This window comes from Tenrec ecaudatus, chromosome 2 (assembly GCF_050624435.1).
Source record: "Tenrec ecaudatus isolate mTenEca1 chromosome 2, mTenEca1.hap1, whole genome shotgun sequence".
Taxonomy (NCBI): domain Eukaryota; kingdom Metazoa; phylum Chordata; class Mammalia; order Afrosoricida; family Tenrecidae; genus Tenrec; species Tenrec ecaudatus.
In genome coordinates this window covers 206,244,117-206,260,134 of record NC_134531.1, presented here as the reverse complement: position 1 = coordinate 206,260,134, position 16,018 = coordinate 206,244,117, and the positions used below count along the sequence as shown (strand labels likewise).

At 47.5% G+C, this 16,018-nt stretch overlaps 1 protein-coding gene across 2 annotated transcripts in view; it reads left to right on the top strand.

Annotated features, from left to right (window-relative positions):
* DIP2A (disco interacting protein 2 homolog A) overlaps positions 1–16,018 on the top strand; it is a 125,584-nt gene that overhangs the window by 41,572 nt on the left and 67,994 nt on the right. The window contains exons 4-6 of one of the 2 annotated variants that reach the window (XM_075542171.1): positions 8,167–8,286; positions 10,029–10,256; positions 14,013–14,141. In XM_075542171.1, the coding sequence (XP_075398286.1) occupies positions 8,167–8,286; positions 10,029–10,256; positions 14,013–14,141 (477 nt within the window). Of the gene's footprint in view, positions 1–8,166; positions 8,287–10,028; positions 10,257–14,009; positions 14,142–16,018 lie in introns of both variants that reach the window. The other variant, XM_075542170.1, reaches the window with a different exon arrangement.

The window sequence follows — 16,018 nt, the reverse complement described above, 5'->3', positions numbered from 1 at the left end:
TGTTCCTTAGCTGAATTCTTTCTTGAACTTACTCTCACCTCCATGTTCTCTATCACCTGATGCTTCCCATACGGCTTTCATTTTGCTAATATCTTCTCACATCTGAGTGTTCAATTCTAGCTTCTTCAATTTCTAGCTTCATCTTTTCCAACAGTTCTGCTGTATACTGTCACACAGGGTACATGAGAATACTGTAAGAGTGATTGTCCAGTGCAGGAGTGTGATGTGTGGCCTGGGAGCCCCCCTTTCCCTTGGGTGTTTCATATTTTCTGTTTCTTCTGAATCTGTATGAACACCTAGGTGCCTGCCTCCCACCTGGGCCAGTGTGGAGAAGATGAGCCCCAGGTACACAAGGCACCGTCAGCCATTCTCAAGCCCCATCCCTTAGTGAGGGAGATGCGGATGATGGCTCAGGAGCCCAGGGTTGGGGTGTCTGATCAATCCACTGCTGCTTCCGGCTTTCTCCCCAACCACACTTTTATGATCACACAGCTGATTCAGGCCACTGCTGTGGACCGCTGCATGGGAGAGTTGGGTACAGAATATCTCAGGCTGAGCTGACGGGAGGTGCCAGCCAGTCTGGGAGGTCTCCTCAGGCTTCTTCCAGCTTCTCCTGGGCTCCCTCCAAACTGACAGACAGCACGCAGACTTCCCAGGCTGTTTCACAAGCCCCGTCCGTTCCCAGATTAGTGCTGGGAAAGGCTAGAAACCGGGCCATTTTGTAAAACTGGAAAGTTCTAAGCTGTAGACACATTTCCTATAGAACTATTCGAATGGGCAATTTCCTCTTGAATTATTTCTTGGTATGTGGTGTTTTCCTTGAAAGACGCTGGTGGCATAGTGGTTAGGAGCTGGGCTGTGAACAGGAAGGCCCGTGGTTCAAACCCGCCAGCCCGTCAGCAGTACGTCTGCTTCAGCAAAGATTTACATGCTCAGAAACCCTCCCTCGGATGGTGATGGGTTGATTGTTTTGTGTGTTTTCTTGGAATTTGTCGGTCTTATCTTACTCATTCAAATTCTTCTTTGTGTTTTAAAGCCCATGCACTGTGGTAATGTCTCCCCCCACTCTTTTATTTTATTTATTTTTTGCTCACTAATGAGCTTTATCTTCTCTATTTTATCAGTTTACCACGTTTTTTGCTGATTCAAAGGAACTTGTGCCTCTGTGGTAACTGTTTCTAACGTGCTGCCTCAGCTCTTTTCTTTCCCATGTCTTCCTTCTAGTTTCTCCGAGTGTCTTTTAATCTCCATTTCTAATTTTGTAAGTCGAATCCTCAGCTCCATCATTGTTTTTAACCGTTACCATTTCCGCTCTAAATGCTCTTGGCAGCATACCAGAAGTTTCATCATGCACTATTTCTGTTCTTTTTTATTCTTGAGTGTGTTCTGATTCCCTCATTTTTCTTTTTAACACATTCCAAGTACTTATTTTTAAAGCCACATTTTATTTAAGATATTTCTTTGGTTCTGATTTAATTATTGTCAGACAACATGGTCTGTATTATACCAGTTATTTAGGGTTTGTTGAGGTCTTCTGCCACCTAATTAATGGTTTTCTCTTTTTTAATAATTATTTTAAAGTGTTTGCATAGAACATGCATTTCCTCTGCTTAGATGGAGGGTCCTGGTTGCGTCCTTAAGAGGAAAGGGAGGAATAAATTTGCTACTCAAAATCTGTATCTTGACTGTTTTTATGTACTTGATCTGTTACTTTCTGAGACAAATGTGCTTACGGTTTCCCGGGTGGGCGTGGAAATCCCACGCGCCTCAAGTACATTTGGATTCATAGAGGTGCTGTTGGCCAGAGAGGACCACTCCCTAGAATGTGACCTGGAGGTGGTTGACGTGTCCCATTCCCCTAGTAGCCTGTCCATGGTTGCTTACTGCATCTTCCGGGCACAGAGGTGCTGCCAGCTGTGTCTCAGTGTCGACCCTCTGTCACCCCATCTCCCTCATCTCAAGTCAGCACTGTGTCCCTTGCACATGCCGCATCTGAAATTTGAGCTGGCGAGCTTTGTTGTCCAGGATAAATTCTTCATCCTCTCATTTTCATGCACACATTTCCGTGTGCTTACTTTAGTTATATTTGTGATGAATCTTTTATTGCGAATTAGGCAGCAGGCTTTATATTGCTGATCATCTGATGAGGACTAAACAGTTCAAATTACTCATCAACACAGCACCCCCCCCCACTGCATTCTATCCCCCTCTCCCACCCTCCCCTGATTGCTCTTCTTCCTCTGATGGAATGCTTTTCTCCCTTTCTCCTAAGTCAGTACCTGTCAGCCTTCTAGTCCACAAAGAGAATGCCCACCGATACGTTTTATAAAACTACCGAACAAAGGGAAAAGGAAGACCACGCAAGCAAACAAAGGAAAAAGACACTTGGGTGCTGGGCGAGGAGGAGTGGGAGGGATGGCGCTGTTTCTCCTCAGCTTCCTGAAAGTCCGCCGTCTCGGAAAGGCCACGTAGGGCTGCTGCGAGTTGGAATGACTCAATGGCAGGAGGTTTGGTTTTCAACCTGCTTTATTAGATGGTATTTTCAGTATAGTTTTTCTTTTAACTCTAAGGTTGCTGTGAGTCGGAATTGACTTGGTGGCAGTTGGTTTGGTTTTCGTTTTAACTCTCAGAGATTAGAGATTGTCACTTTTGCTGCTGCGCTCTCTGGTCAGGATTGTGATTCACTTACATGTTTAATTTTTTCCCCCTTATTTTTCTTTACACCTTAGACCTTTTATCCAGACTCCTTATAGGTATGCTTGAAAGTCCTAAAGGTGGTAAATTCTAATTCTGTCTTTTTTAAAGTTTCGGTCTGACAATGTTCTAGTTCTCCCTTATTTTAAAACACATCCTGATTATTCAGTTTTAGGCTAGGAGTTATTTTTTCACAGCACACTAAATACTCCCCTCTCATCTGGTTTCCATTGTTGACATTGAAAGGTCGGCCATTAGTGTAACTGCCAAAGATATTTGTCTTTTTTCTCTGTTTGATTTTGTGATTTCTCTTTGTCGTTTTACAACATATATGGGTATGGAATTCTCTTTACTTACCTTGCTCAGGGTTTATGTTACTTCCTAAGTCTGATTCTGGCTTCCATCAATTTCAGAGAATTCTCCATACAGGCGTACTTTGCAGATATCGCGGGTTCAGTTCCAGACCACCACAGTAAAGCGAGTCACATGAGTGTACCCCCTAGTGCATCTCAAAGCTCTATTTGCAAGGAGCCCTGGTGGCGTATTGGTTATGCGTGGGGCTGCAACCCCCAAGTCCAGCCATTTGAAACCACCAGCTGCTGCGTGGCAGCAAGGCAGGCCTTTCCATTCCCATAGAGTTACTTCTCAGACACTCACAGGGGCGGTTCTACCGTGTCTTGTAGGGTCTCTATGAGTGAGCATCGACTCAATGACAGTGAGCTCTTTTACAATCTCTGAAGTGTGCAATAGCATTGTAAGAATGTTTGAAATACTGTGAAAACTGTCGAAATGCGACACAAAGTGAGCACATGCTTTTGGAAAAATGGTATCGATAGACTTGTTCAATGCCACAAGCATTCAATTTTTTAAAAACACAGAATCTGTAAGGCACAATGAAGCAAACTATAACACATTGAAATATGCCTGTGTCATTTTAAATATTGCCTCTTCCACACTGTTTATTTTGATTTCTTTATACTTAGATGCCCATTCCATGCATATTCATTCTATCGATCTATCTATCTATCTATCTATCTATCTATCTATCTATCTATCTATCTATCTATCTATCTATCTATCTGGTGTCCTGGTGCATTCTTTAGCAGTTTTATTTTTTCAGTAATTCTGAGTAGTTCTTGCTGTTTATTTTAAATTAATTACTAATTTCAAATATTGTATTTTGTGTATGTGAATTAGGTGTTGGGCTTCTAATCTCAAGGTCAGCAGTTCAAACCCACTAGCTATTCTGTAGATGAATGATGGAGGCTGCCTACTCGCATAGATTAGAAACCTATATCCCCAAATGCACCACCATCATGCTGATTCTGACTCAAAATGACCCTGTAGGACAGAATAAAACTGTTCCTGTGGGTTTCTGAGGCTATAAATCTCTCATAGGAGCATGAAGCCTCATTTCTCTGTCTTGGAAACCCTTATAGGGTGGCTATAAGTATGAATGAGTTCAGTAAAAATAGTTATATTTTATTTACTCATTTTCCCCTGACAGTTGATTGGTTCTATCCTCTCCTTTTTGGTTACTTTTTCCTTTATTGCTTTTTAAAGTTTCCTTTTTATGTAAGCATATTGAACATATTTGATATTCTGTGTTTAATGATTTCACTATTTCTGTGCTGTATTGGTCTGCATCTGTTCATCTGTTAAAAATCTGATTCTTGCTCTGCCCCTACCCCCACCACCCCCCTTTTTTTACTGTAAGCTCATGTATAGGGACTATATATAGCTTTAGGAATTCTTTGCAGCCTGGATTTATATTTTGCTATCAAGAAAGGATCTATATGTACTTTTCCCAGAAATGTGGGCCTCACTGATCCCAGCCTACTTTGAATAAATGAATTTGGCTTGTCTACATTTAGTTCATCAACTGGTATATTTTATTTTAGTCCATCTAATGTTTCTTTCCCTAGTTAATTTAGAAGTTTTGTAAACATTTCATTCCGCTCATAAGCACCTTCCTTTCCTCATAACTCATAATAAAACACACATACTTCCACCACAGCATAAAAACGAGACCCCCTTGGAAGCTGAGACCTTGGGATGTGTCTCTCTCTCTGCTGCCCCCCAGGGAAGGCGTCCTTGTCCTCTCCTTGAAGACGAGTCACCATGGGAGTGATGATAGCATTCCGGGTTTTCACGGTGCCTCTTGGAACCAGTGGTCCTGCTTCCAGAACGCTCCTGCGACTATCCATGGCTCTTCCTCGCCGGCCCCATGGATCTTTTTTTAAAATATAAATCATTTTATTGGGGTACATACAACTCTTATCACAATCCATACATACATCAATTGTGTAAAGTACCTGCGATAGTTTATTGTGCCAGCCTGGCCGATAAACACAAGTAGGATTACCTCTGAAGAGGAGGACTTTAATAATCAAGTGGATAAGATGACACGCGCTGTGGAGACTGGTCCTCCTCTTTCCTCTGCCACTCCTGTTATCGCCTAGTGGGTACGTGAACAAAGTGGACATGGCGGCAGGGATGGAGGTTATGCATGGGCACAGCAACATGGACTTCCACTCACCAAGGCTGACTTGGCCACTGCCACTGCTGAGTGCCCCATTTGCCAGCAGCAGAAACCAACATTAAGTCCAAGATATGGGACTATTCCTCAGGGAGATCAACCAGCAACTTGGTGTCAGGTTGATTACATAGGACCACTTCCATCATGGAGGGTACAGCGTTTTGTTCTTACTGGAATAGACACCTACTCTGGATATGGATTTGCCTTCCCTGCACGTGATGCTTCTGCCAAAACTACTATTCGTGGACTTACAGAATGCCTCATCCACCGGCATGGCATCCCACATAGCATTGCTTCAGATCAAGGAACTCACTTTACAGCAAATACAGTGCGACAATGGGCCCATGTCCATGGAACCCACTGGTCGTATCATGTTCCTCATCATCCTGAAGCTGCCGGCTTGATAGAACGATGGAATGGGCTCCTAAAGACACAATTATGGCGCCAACTAAGTGGCAACAACTTGCGGGGCTGGGGCAATGTTCTCCAGGAAGCTGTATACGCTCTAAACCAGCGGCCAATATATGGTGCTGTGTTTTCAATAGCCAGAATTCATGGGTCCAGGAACCAAGGGGTGGAAGCTGTAGTGCCACCACTCACTATTACTCCTAGTGATACACTTGAAGCATTTTTGCTTCCTGTCCCAGCAACCCTGTGTTCCTCAGGCCTGGAGGTCCTGGTCCCGAAGAAAGGAACTCTCCCACCTGGAAGCACAGCACAGATTCCACTGAATATGGCAGCTGAGAATGTCCCCTGGGCACTTTGGACTTCTCATGCCTTTGGATCAACAGGTCAGGAAGAGTGTCACCGTACTAAGTGGTGTGATTGATCCTGATTATCAAGGAGAAATTGGACTGGTACTACATAATGGAGGTAAAGAAGAATATGTCTGGAATCCAGGAGATCCCATAGGCCGACTCTTAGTGTTACCCTGCCCTGTTATTAAAGTAAATGGTAAGTTACAGCAACCCAATCCTAACAGGACTTATAATGACCCAGACCCCTCAGGAATGAAGGTCTGGGTCACACCGCCAGGCCAAAAACCACAGCCAGCTGAGGTGCTTGCTGAGGGCAAAGGTACTACAGAATGGGTAGCAGTAGAAGGTAGTTCTACCTATCAATTATGACCACGTGATCAATTGCAAAAGCGAGGCTTGTAATTGTCCATGTATTTTCTTTGTATGTGATTATTGCGTATATTTCCTTTGTTCAAGTATGTTATATCAGATATAATTTGACTCAAGTGTGTTTTCATTTATATGTATGATAGATGATAAGTATAAGTGTGATTTCATTAATATCTGGAAATTATATAAGTATGTATGGGTAAAGAATTGTGTACAGGTGCTAGGTTGGCAAGGGGTGGATTGTGATAGTTTATTGTGCCAGCCTGGCTGATAAACACAAGTAGGATTAATTGAAGGGCGGAGAGATAAATGGCTCAGTGAGCCTTGCCTTGCTTATTCTGTGCCTCAATTTAAAGGGGTACACTACCTGTGGGATGGCTAGTCCCTTTAAGCCCACACAATTGGAATGTTTATCTCTGGAGCTGGGGACTGACAGTTGGTGACAGTTGGTGACAGTTGGGGACCTGCCTTGCTGTTTGCTGCCTGGGTATATATAGCCCAGCTCTCTCTACAGAAAGGGACTGGCAACTGGCGGCTCTCAAGCCTTAAAGGACTGCTAGTGTCTCACTGCTTTATAATTTAACTGTTAATTTCTTGTATTATTTATCTGTATATAATTTAACGGTTCATTTCTTATATTATATATCTATCTTTATAAATATATTTATATATAATTACTAGCAATCTGGTCTTGTCTCTCTAGAGAACCCTGTCCAACACAGCACCCTTATACATTCGTTGCCTTCATCATTCTCAAAATTCATCTTCCACTTGGGTTCCTGGAATCAGCTCATTTTCCATTTTTCCCTCCCTCCCCCTTCCTCCGCTCCCCGCTCCCTCCTCACTTCCCCCTCCCTCATGAACCCTTGATAATTTATAAATTATTATTTTATCTTACACTGTCCGGCGTCTCCCTTCACCCACCTTCCTGTTGCCATCCCCCAGAGAGGAGGTTATATGTAGATCCCCGAGATCGGTTCCCCCTCTCTATCCCTGTTCCCTCCCAGTATCGCCACTCTTACCATTGGTCCTGAGGGGTTCGTCTGTCCTAGATAACCCGTGTTTCTAGATCCCTACTGCACCGCTGTGCATCCTTTGGTCTAACCAGGTCCCCAAGGCAGAATTGGGGTCATGATAATTGGGGGGAAGGAAGCGTTCAAGAACTAGAGGAAGGTTTTGAGTTTCATTATTGCTAAACTGAACTCTGAGTGACTCATCTCCTCCCCACTACCCCTCTGCAAGGGATGTCCAGCTCTCTACAGATGGGCATTGGGTCCCCACCATGGACTCCCCTCATTCACGGTGATGTGATTCCCCCTCTCACCCTCCCCGCCTTTATTGCTTGAAACCTGGTCCCGAGGCCCTTCATGATCACACACGTCGGTGTGCTGCTTGCATCTTAACGCCGTGCTGGGAGGCTCATTCGGCCCACTCTTCTCTTCCCTTTAACGTCTTTTGAGGCGACTCCTTGCTACAGGGCCTTGTGTTTGGTGCTACAGCCCCCCTGTCCTCAGAGGGGACGTGGCCATGGGCTCCCCGCGCCGCGCCGGAGCTTTCCTCTCCCTGACCTCTGGGGGTATCTTCCCTGTGAGTGCAGGGTTGTGACCGCGGAGGGGGGAGGGCGCTGCGTGACATCCTCAGCCACAGGGAGGGAAGAGGGCCGAGGGAATAGGCCAAGGTGTGGTGTGGGCGGAGCCTGAGCGCCTTTCCGTGGTTTCCCGAAGGGTAGCACGCAGGGCATCTCCACGTTGTTGCTCGGGAGCCAGCCCGTTCAGAAGTCTTTTCTCTGCCGCCCTCTCCGTGCAGACGTCCACACGGAAGCCGTGCAGGCAGCGCTGGCCAAGTACAAGGAGAGGAAGATGCCCATGCCCTCGAAACGGCGCTCCGCACTCGTGCACTCGTCCGTGGACGCGTACACGCCCCCAGGTACGTACAGCCAGGTGCTCCTCGGTGCCCTGGCATCGTAATGCAGGGCGAGCCTTCCCACGGGATCTGTCGATGGACGCACGTGGGGATAAAGACTGTATTTAATGATTCCGGACCGGAAACCTTGGCGGTATCAGACAGTATTGTTCTTATCCAATTGGATACCCAATTGGATTTTTGATGACAATGTTAATTTTCCCCCCTAAGGCTTGTAGTAAAGAAAGTGACTTATAATATCCCTGAGTAGAATGCCAATGTTTCCTATGACAATTAAAGTGAGTCTCAGCTCAGTAACTTTGATGTGATTGAGCTGTGGAATGAGATATGTATTAAATCCCAGTTAAAAATATCCACGGTTTAAGTGAAAATAAGTAATAAATCAAATGAGGTAATATATATTTATTTGTTGGCGGGGGGACATTTGGAAAGTTTCGACAGATATAGTTATTGTTGTTTTGCTGTTACCGCTACAAATGCAAGCCTGTAAGTGGGATTTCTCTTCTGCAGTGATGTATTTTAAGCTTCCGATTATACTCGGCCATGAAGTTGACCTTTAATGGCTCTCTGTCCATGGGCTGCTACTGCCCACCAAGTTACTGACAAAACAAAACCCCAGCCATTTTTGATGTGATTCTTTTAGAGTTACTTAGCTATACAAGTGAAACGCTATAGATTCTTAAGATAATGCAGGCATACTTCCTTACTGGGCACTGTGTGTGGGGAGACCCATAATTTATATTGTAGAAAAAATATTAGAAAAGTTTGCCAAATTACCGTATATACTCGTGTATAAGCCAAGTGTTTCTGCACATTTTTTAATGCAGTTTTGTGGTAAAATTAGGTGCCTTGGCAGATACTCGGGTCAGCTTATACTCAAGGATATACGGTACCATTTCTACTAATTCCAGCCCTGGCTACTACCCAATCATAATTGTCAAACCAGAATAAATTTCCAACTTGTCTGTTCATCTTAAGGTTTGAAACGATTTTCTTGGGGAAGGAATTCTCCGTTTAAGCTCATTTACATGCTTTGCCCCAAGAGAGTGCCTAGACAGGGTGGCACCTGCGAGGTGGCTCTTGATGCCATCTCTGGTGGCCCACAGAGGCTGCTGGGGGCTCACCTGCTGAACAGGAACGGCGAGGGAGGGTGCATACCTTGTTCAGGAGGTGCCGGACCGTGGGCAGGACTCCTCCAGGAGACTCGGGGCACTGGGCTGCTTGCTGTCAGCATGGCTTCTTTTGCCAGAGGTGGCTACCCCACCGGGCTGTGCACGGAGACGGCCTTTGTGATTGGACGTGTCGTCCGTCACAGGGCAGGGAGTCCACAGAGCAGTTAGACGTTCCGTCCGGACGGGGGGCAAGGTGGTGCCAGCGCTCTAGGACATTCAGCATGTGGCCATCCAATCGTGACTCGGGCATTTATGCGCCAGGACTCGGGACCTCCACATGGCACATGTGGACCCGAATGCTCAGATGAGGGCTTGCCTTCCCTCCCAGTGGGTGCTGTGTCCCCTGACGAAGTCACCTCTGGGACCTCGAGGGACTCTGAAACCGTTTCCCCCAATAGTGCTCTTGGGGTTCCAGAGCCCACCCGGGAGCAGGCCCCCTCTGTGCTGAGGGCCGGTGCCCGGAGCACACAGCATGCTTCACGCAGGGCGTGGAGGGTTGCGGGTGCGAGCGGGTGCCCCGTCCCTGTGACTCACCCGTGCATCACATGCCTGTCATCATTATTTTCACCGCAGACACCTCGTCCGCCTCAGAAGATGAGGGCTCTTTGCGGCGACCCGGGAGACTCACCTCCACTCCGCTCCAGAGCCATCCCAGCGTCGAGCCCTGGCTCGACCGGGTCATTCAGGGCTCGTCCACCTCATCCTCCGCATCCTCCACCTCATCTCACCCGGGAGGGAGACCCGCCACCGTTCCCAGCGCCGCCGCCGCCCTCACCGGCCTCGCGGCCCACGCCCACATAGGTCAGTACAGAGCGCCCGGGGACCCCCCTAGAGCTGGTGCAGGCGTGTCCAGAAGGAAGGTGCCCCTCTGCCCAGAGGGCGAGCAGAGCAGATAGTAATCACACTTAAAGAAATGGGGTTGCTACTGGGTCAGTTTGCCATTCAGATCAAATCTTTCATAATTCTTCCAGGAATCTGGCCTGACTAAACTTCTCCATCAAGTCCCGCCCTCTCTCTTTTTCCCCCAAGCCCCAATGGCCACTGAAGGGCATGAGGCCCTCAGTGCTGGCAGAGCCCCTCCTGCCGTCGGGGGGAAGCAGCATGGTCAGCAGGTCTGCCGGACAGTCAGTGGCAGGGTGACTGCTGTGTCCCCTGGATTGGCTGGCACCACCGTCCCTGGCACCTTGCTGTGGCGTGCCCATTGTCCTTGCATCTGGCAGGCGACTGCAATAATAGGCTTGGCTGAAGCATGCCAGGTCTTTACTCTTCCAGGCACCAGGTAAAATAGCTCTTAGGCTGAGCATGAGAATTGGAAGGAAATCCTAAAAGGAATAAAATGTAACACGTAAACGGATTTTCCTCCGGGCTGCTTAGAGCAGGTGCAAACGACAGCACTGAGCGGATGGGCCACGCAGAGGGGGCTTCGTTGGGTCTTGGCTGTCACTGTCCATTTGCAAATTAGCGGGAGACCCAAATACGTGTGAGGCCTGCCGAGAATCAAACTCCTCGGCCCGTCAGGCATCTAGGTCTTCGTGCATCCTGTCTCCCCCCTCCTTCCTCTCCACCAGGCGTGAAGTTAAAATGTGGGTAGCAGAGAGGCCGTCACGGGGCTGTTCTTTCTGCACTGGCTGCAGCAGGGCTGGCAGTGCCTTTGTGCAGAGGCTTGGGCATTCGGCTAGTTGGCAGCTTTCCTATGGAAATGAGAATATGCAAACATGTAAATCCCCACCATAAGACTAGGCTCTTTTCCCAGATGTCAAACAGAGCCATATAAAGATGTATAGATCTTCTCTAAATGATCCCCCCCTTGAATGACATTAATCCTTGAAAAAACAGCAAAACTATTATTGTTCATTTGAGATCCTATTTTTAAGCCACTACAGGAGTGTAGTTAGTTAGCTTTGGCAGCGGCTGTGAGGCATCTAGAACCTGGGAGGGCAAGTCCGTGTGCTAGTAGGTGATCCTTGCTGGACCTGCTTAGCAGTGCAGCAGGGCCGATGCCAACGTGCTAGGTTGGCATTAATTTCTTTGCATTTGTCAAAGCTGCAACCTGGACACCTGCCTGGCACCACAGTGGGCTGTGCTTGGGGTGGATGCCCAGCAGGCAGAGATGGCGGGCAGTGCAGGCCCAGGCTGTATTGCTGAGTCCTGCCTCTACCAGGTTGGTTGGATTAGGAGCAATCTCAGTGTTGTCAAGTGGCCAGGCATACTCCAAGAGCACCCCACTTACTGTCCTCTGTGCCCATCCTCCCGTTTCTGTATTCACGCGGATCTGGACACATCTGTGTGTTACCTCTGCCTGTATGCCTTCTACCACCCTAAGGCTTTTCGATTGGCAGTGGAGCTGCCCATTCCTCCTGCCTGTGTGCACAGACCACAGAGGTGTCCTGTAAAGCCCAGGGGAAGACAAGGGAAGACCCGTGGGTAGGTTGCAGGGTGGCTCTGGGCAGAATTCTTGAAAAGGGGCCCCAATGAAAACAACCCAACCTGGCTTTTTTCTGTGGTTTTCTTGCGGGGCTATCGCCACTGTCCCCTTTCCTTGAGCAGGTAGGTAGCTGACGGCCTGGACCAGTTCCTGCACTGATACTGCCCCTCCCTTGTGTTACGGGCATTTCACTTGACGGAAGCACACACTAACTGCAGAGTGAGCAATGGGGGGCTTGACCATGTGAAAATGCACCCGAGCCTTTATCGTCTGCCTGTGTCTGCTCACCGCCTTCTAATGCGATGTCGAGGGGCTGCTGCCCGGATTTCTGGCAGCTAGACATAAGAGATGCCCCACGTGGGGGGCTGGCCCCATGCAGTGGTGCAGAATGTTCCAGTAGCCCTCCACTTTGCTGTCTGTGTGGGAAATGCAAGGCTTTCCATTCCCTGGAAGGACTTGGCTGCAAAGATTCACAATGTAGGTTTTTAACTGGATGGACAACTGCTCTGTCCTGTCTTTCCCGTCTCATGTGCTCGGTCTACTATATGTGTCTTGGGATTCATTCTAAGGAGTTTCAAGGATCATAATACTGTCTCTGCTGGTACCTTACTGCAGACTGCCGGCTTCATGCCCTGGGTGCTTGCTGGGCATAGTCGACTTCAGCGTCTAAATATCTAGTCGCTCCCTTTCCCTCTCTTTCTAACAAACACCATTCTTTAGGTGTGTGTCCGACACTAGAGAATCGCTCAGGAAAGAGGGAGGCTGTATCAGATGAAGCAAGCTTGGAGTGCAGAGCACACTTGGTCAAAGCAATTTAAAAATAGTTTCAGTTTTCACCTAAGGAAACCAACTTTGTCCGATCTTTTGACATAGTACTGATATTTCAGCGGTACTTTCAATACACCATTTTGTTGTTACTTAGACTAGTTTATTTCTATGTGGCTATTTAAACCCTGCTTGGTAGTCTGTAAGTTACATGTGCGCTTTTACAGACATTTACTCCGGTCGCTGTGTTTGGAAGGGTGGGAAGCTTATTTTTGTTTTTAAAACTGGAATTACCTTCTATGTAATTAAGCTTTGGATTTTTCCAACAGAGTGTATTCTGCTATTTAAACAGTGATCTTGTTTTCTGTCTCCCTGTAATTTTAGTTTCACCTACCTAAAAATTCTTACTTTGCATGTGAAAGAGTGAAATATTTTTAAAGTTTAGAACTTAAAAATTAAAATTGTTGATATAACCTATGTGAAGCTTATGGCAAATCCATTCAGGGAAAGATCAGGCGGATTGCTGGATCTCCACCCAGGGTAGGGTGATACTGAGCTCCCAGACAGACCCCTGCCATCATAAATTCCGCCTCGTCGCTCCGTTTCAGAAGGACCCGTGGCTGTCAATCTTGAGAGGATAGACAGCCTCTGCTTTCTTCTACGGATCAGCTGGTGGGTTGCGATAGCTGGCAGTCAGTTCTTGCCCGCAAGTTCCACGGGGGCTTCTTCACAAAGGACAAGTGTCTATCATTGTGTGGCAGAGTGCAGTCTGTAGCAGTCGCACAAAGTACCTTTGCTGACGGTAGAGCCAATCCCAATCCCAAGTCCTACAGCGACATACTGTCAACTGGCAATCGCAACACACGCATGTTTCTTGACCATGGAAATGAAATACAAAATGCAGAAGACAATGGATGTGCTTTAACATGGCGGTGGGGGGGCAATCTTTATTTTTTGTAGCTTTATTCTTCCTAACAATTGACATGCTTTTCTTGGGGACGGGGAGTGGTTGCAGAAGTCTTGCAGTAACGATCGGAATGCAATGAAATGGCACATTTTCCTCTACTTCACTGAGCAAAGTATCTCAAGTGAACCTCTCCCGACTGCGGTGGGGCCGGCACGGCATGTTCCCTGTGCCCTGGAGGTGGTGTGGGCTAGAGCATCCCTCAGACACAGTGCTGCATAGTGTGGCTGGTGGTTCACAGGGCTCTGGTGTACCTTCATCCAGCCAGAAAAACAAATGAATCAGAATATCTCCCACCCTGCTCCGCTCAATGAAGCTCACGGGTAGTGGGGTTTGAACTGAGACTTTCAATCCTCTTTGAATTAATTGCCACTTTTATTTTGGGTGTATTTTCTAAAAGCAGACCTGCACCCCGCCCCTCCAGATGTCACCACCGGCCTCGGGGAGCATGCGCACTGTGAACGTCCCCAGGTGGCCTCCGTGAGAGGCGTGCCTCGAGGGTGCAGCAGGAGCATCCTGGAAACAGCAGATGGTAAGCTCTCTTTCAAACACCTCAGCACAGGCTCTCCCCCACGCTTAGTGTATGTGCTTAAACAACCCAAGCTAGCCGTCATTCTCGATCCTGCCATCAACATACGGTTTGTGCGTCGATGGGTTACATGTCGGGCTGCTAACTGCAAGGTCAGCAGTTTGAAGCCACCCGCAGCTCTGCACGAGAAAGATGAGGGTTTGTCCTCTCAGAAAGGTTGACCGTTTTGCAAACCCACCGCAGCAGTTCTGCTCTGCCCTACAGGGTTGCTATGAGTCAGAATCAACTTGAGGGCAGGAAGAGCTCCGTGATGTGGCTACATCACAGGTATTTGGGCTGTTTCCAGGTTTGGGTTCTTGTGTGGACCAGGTGAGTTGTGGGTTGACATTAAGAATATCCGATATGAAGTAGGAGTAGAATGGCTGAATCATGAAGTGGACAGATGTTTAACTTGTATTCAACTTGTTTTCCCAAGAGACTGCATTATGTAATATTTCCACGTTAGTGAGAGCTTCACTTTCACACCCACACTCATGTTTGATTTTGGTGTTTTGGAAATGCTATCCATCTTAATGGCTGGGTAAGGAGGAAGCCCTGGGGGCACCTCTGTTAAGTATTGGACTGCTAGCTGCCAGGTCGGTGGTTCAAACCTGCCAGCCACTGTGGGGGAAGATGAGGCGATTTGCTCCCATAGAGATTTGCAGCCCTGGAAAATCCTGTGCAGACTTGCTGTGAGTTGGCATCGAGCCCATGGCAGTAGGGTAATAGATGTGCAGTGCTTTGTCCTGAGAGTTTTAATGCGCATTTCTCTAGTGATAGATGATGCCGTACATCTTTTCATGTGCAAATTGGCCATTTGTCTCTCTTTTAGGAGACACCTCTGCTCAAATATATATTTTAACTGTGCTGTTTTCTGATTAAGTTTCAAGAGGGTTTTTACAAATAATTGTTGGGCAATAGTCCTTTCTGCCAGAAATGACAAATTGAAGAGGAGCAGCGTTCGGTGCATTGTGGAGAAGAACACGTCAAGCTATGTCCTGAAATAGCACACCGCCAGCGATGAGGTGATACACACAGGCCTGCAAGGAAGACCAGGTCATATGACCACTATTCAAGTGAGGAGAGCAGAGATTTCCCCCAACTTCTGTGGCCTAATAGTGCTCCAACACGCAGGCAAGAGGCAAGGAGAATTGTTGGGGGTTGGAAAGCGGACGTGGGCACGGAGAAGGATGCAGTGGCCTGTGCCGTCAGGTTGGCTCTGGCTCACAACAGCCCCGTGTACAAGAGGACGCCGCCCGGTCCTGCGCCCTCCTCGGGGTTGTTTCATGGTCTGTGGAAGGTCTTCCTCTCCGGGGCTGTCCCTCTCCTTCACTGCGGATGACGTCCTTTGCAGACACCCGTCTTTCCTGTGAGACGAGCTCTCACCAGCCTTGCTTCCAGGGAGATTCTGGCTGTGCTTCTTCCTGGCCGCATCCATTCTCTAGGCAGTCTTTCCATTTTTAAAACACACACTCCCAGTGTTCTTCACCAGCACCATGATTCACGTGCATTGACTCTTCTTCGGTCGTCCTTACTTACACTTACGTGCACATGAAGCAACGTACAATGCCATGCTCTCAACACTGCAAAGAGGCTGTCTGCAGCAGATTGGTGTGTCGTTTTGAGCTCCTGACTGCTGCTTCCATGAGTCTGGGTTGTGGATCCAAGCAAGATGAAATCCGTGACAGCTGCGATCTTTTTTCCATTTATCACAGTGTTACCTTTTTGGTGAAGATTTTGGTAGTTAGTTTATTGTGCCAATCTGGCCGATAAACACCTGTGGGATTAATTGAAGGGCAGAGAGACAAATGGCTCGGCGACCCTAGCCTTTTTTGTCTCTC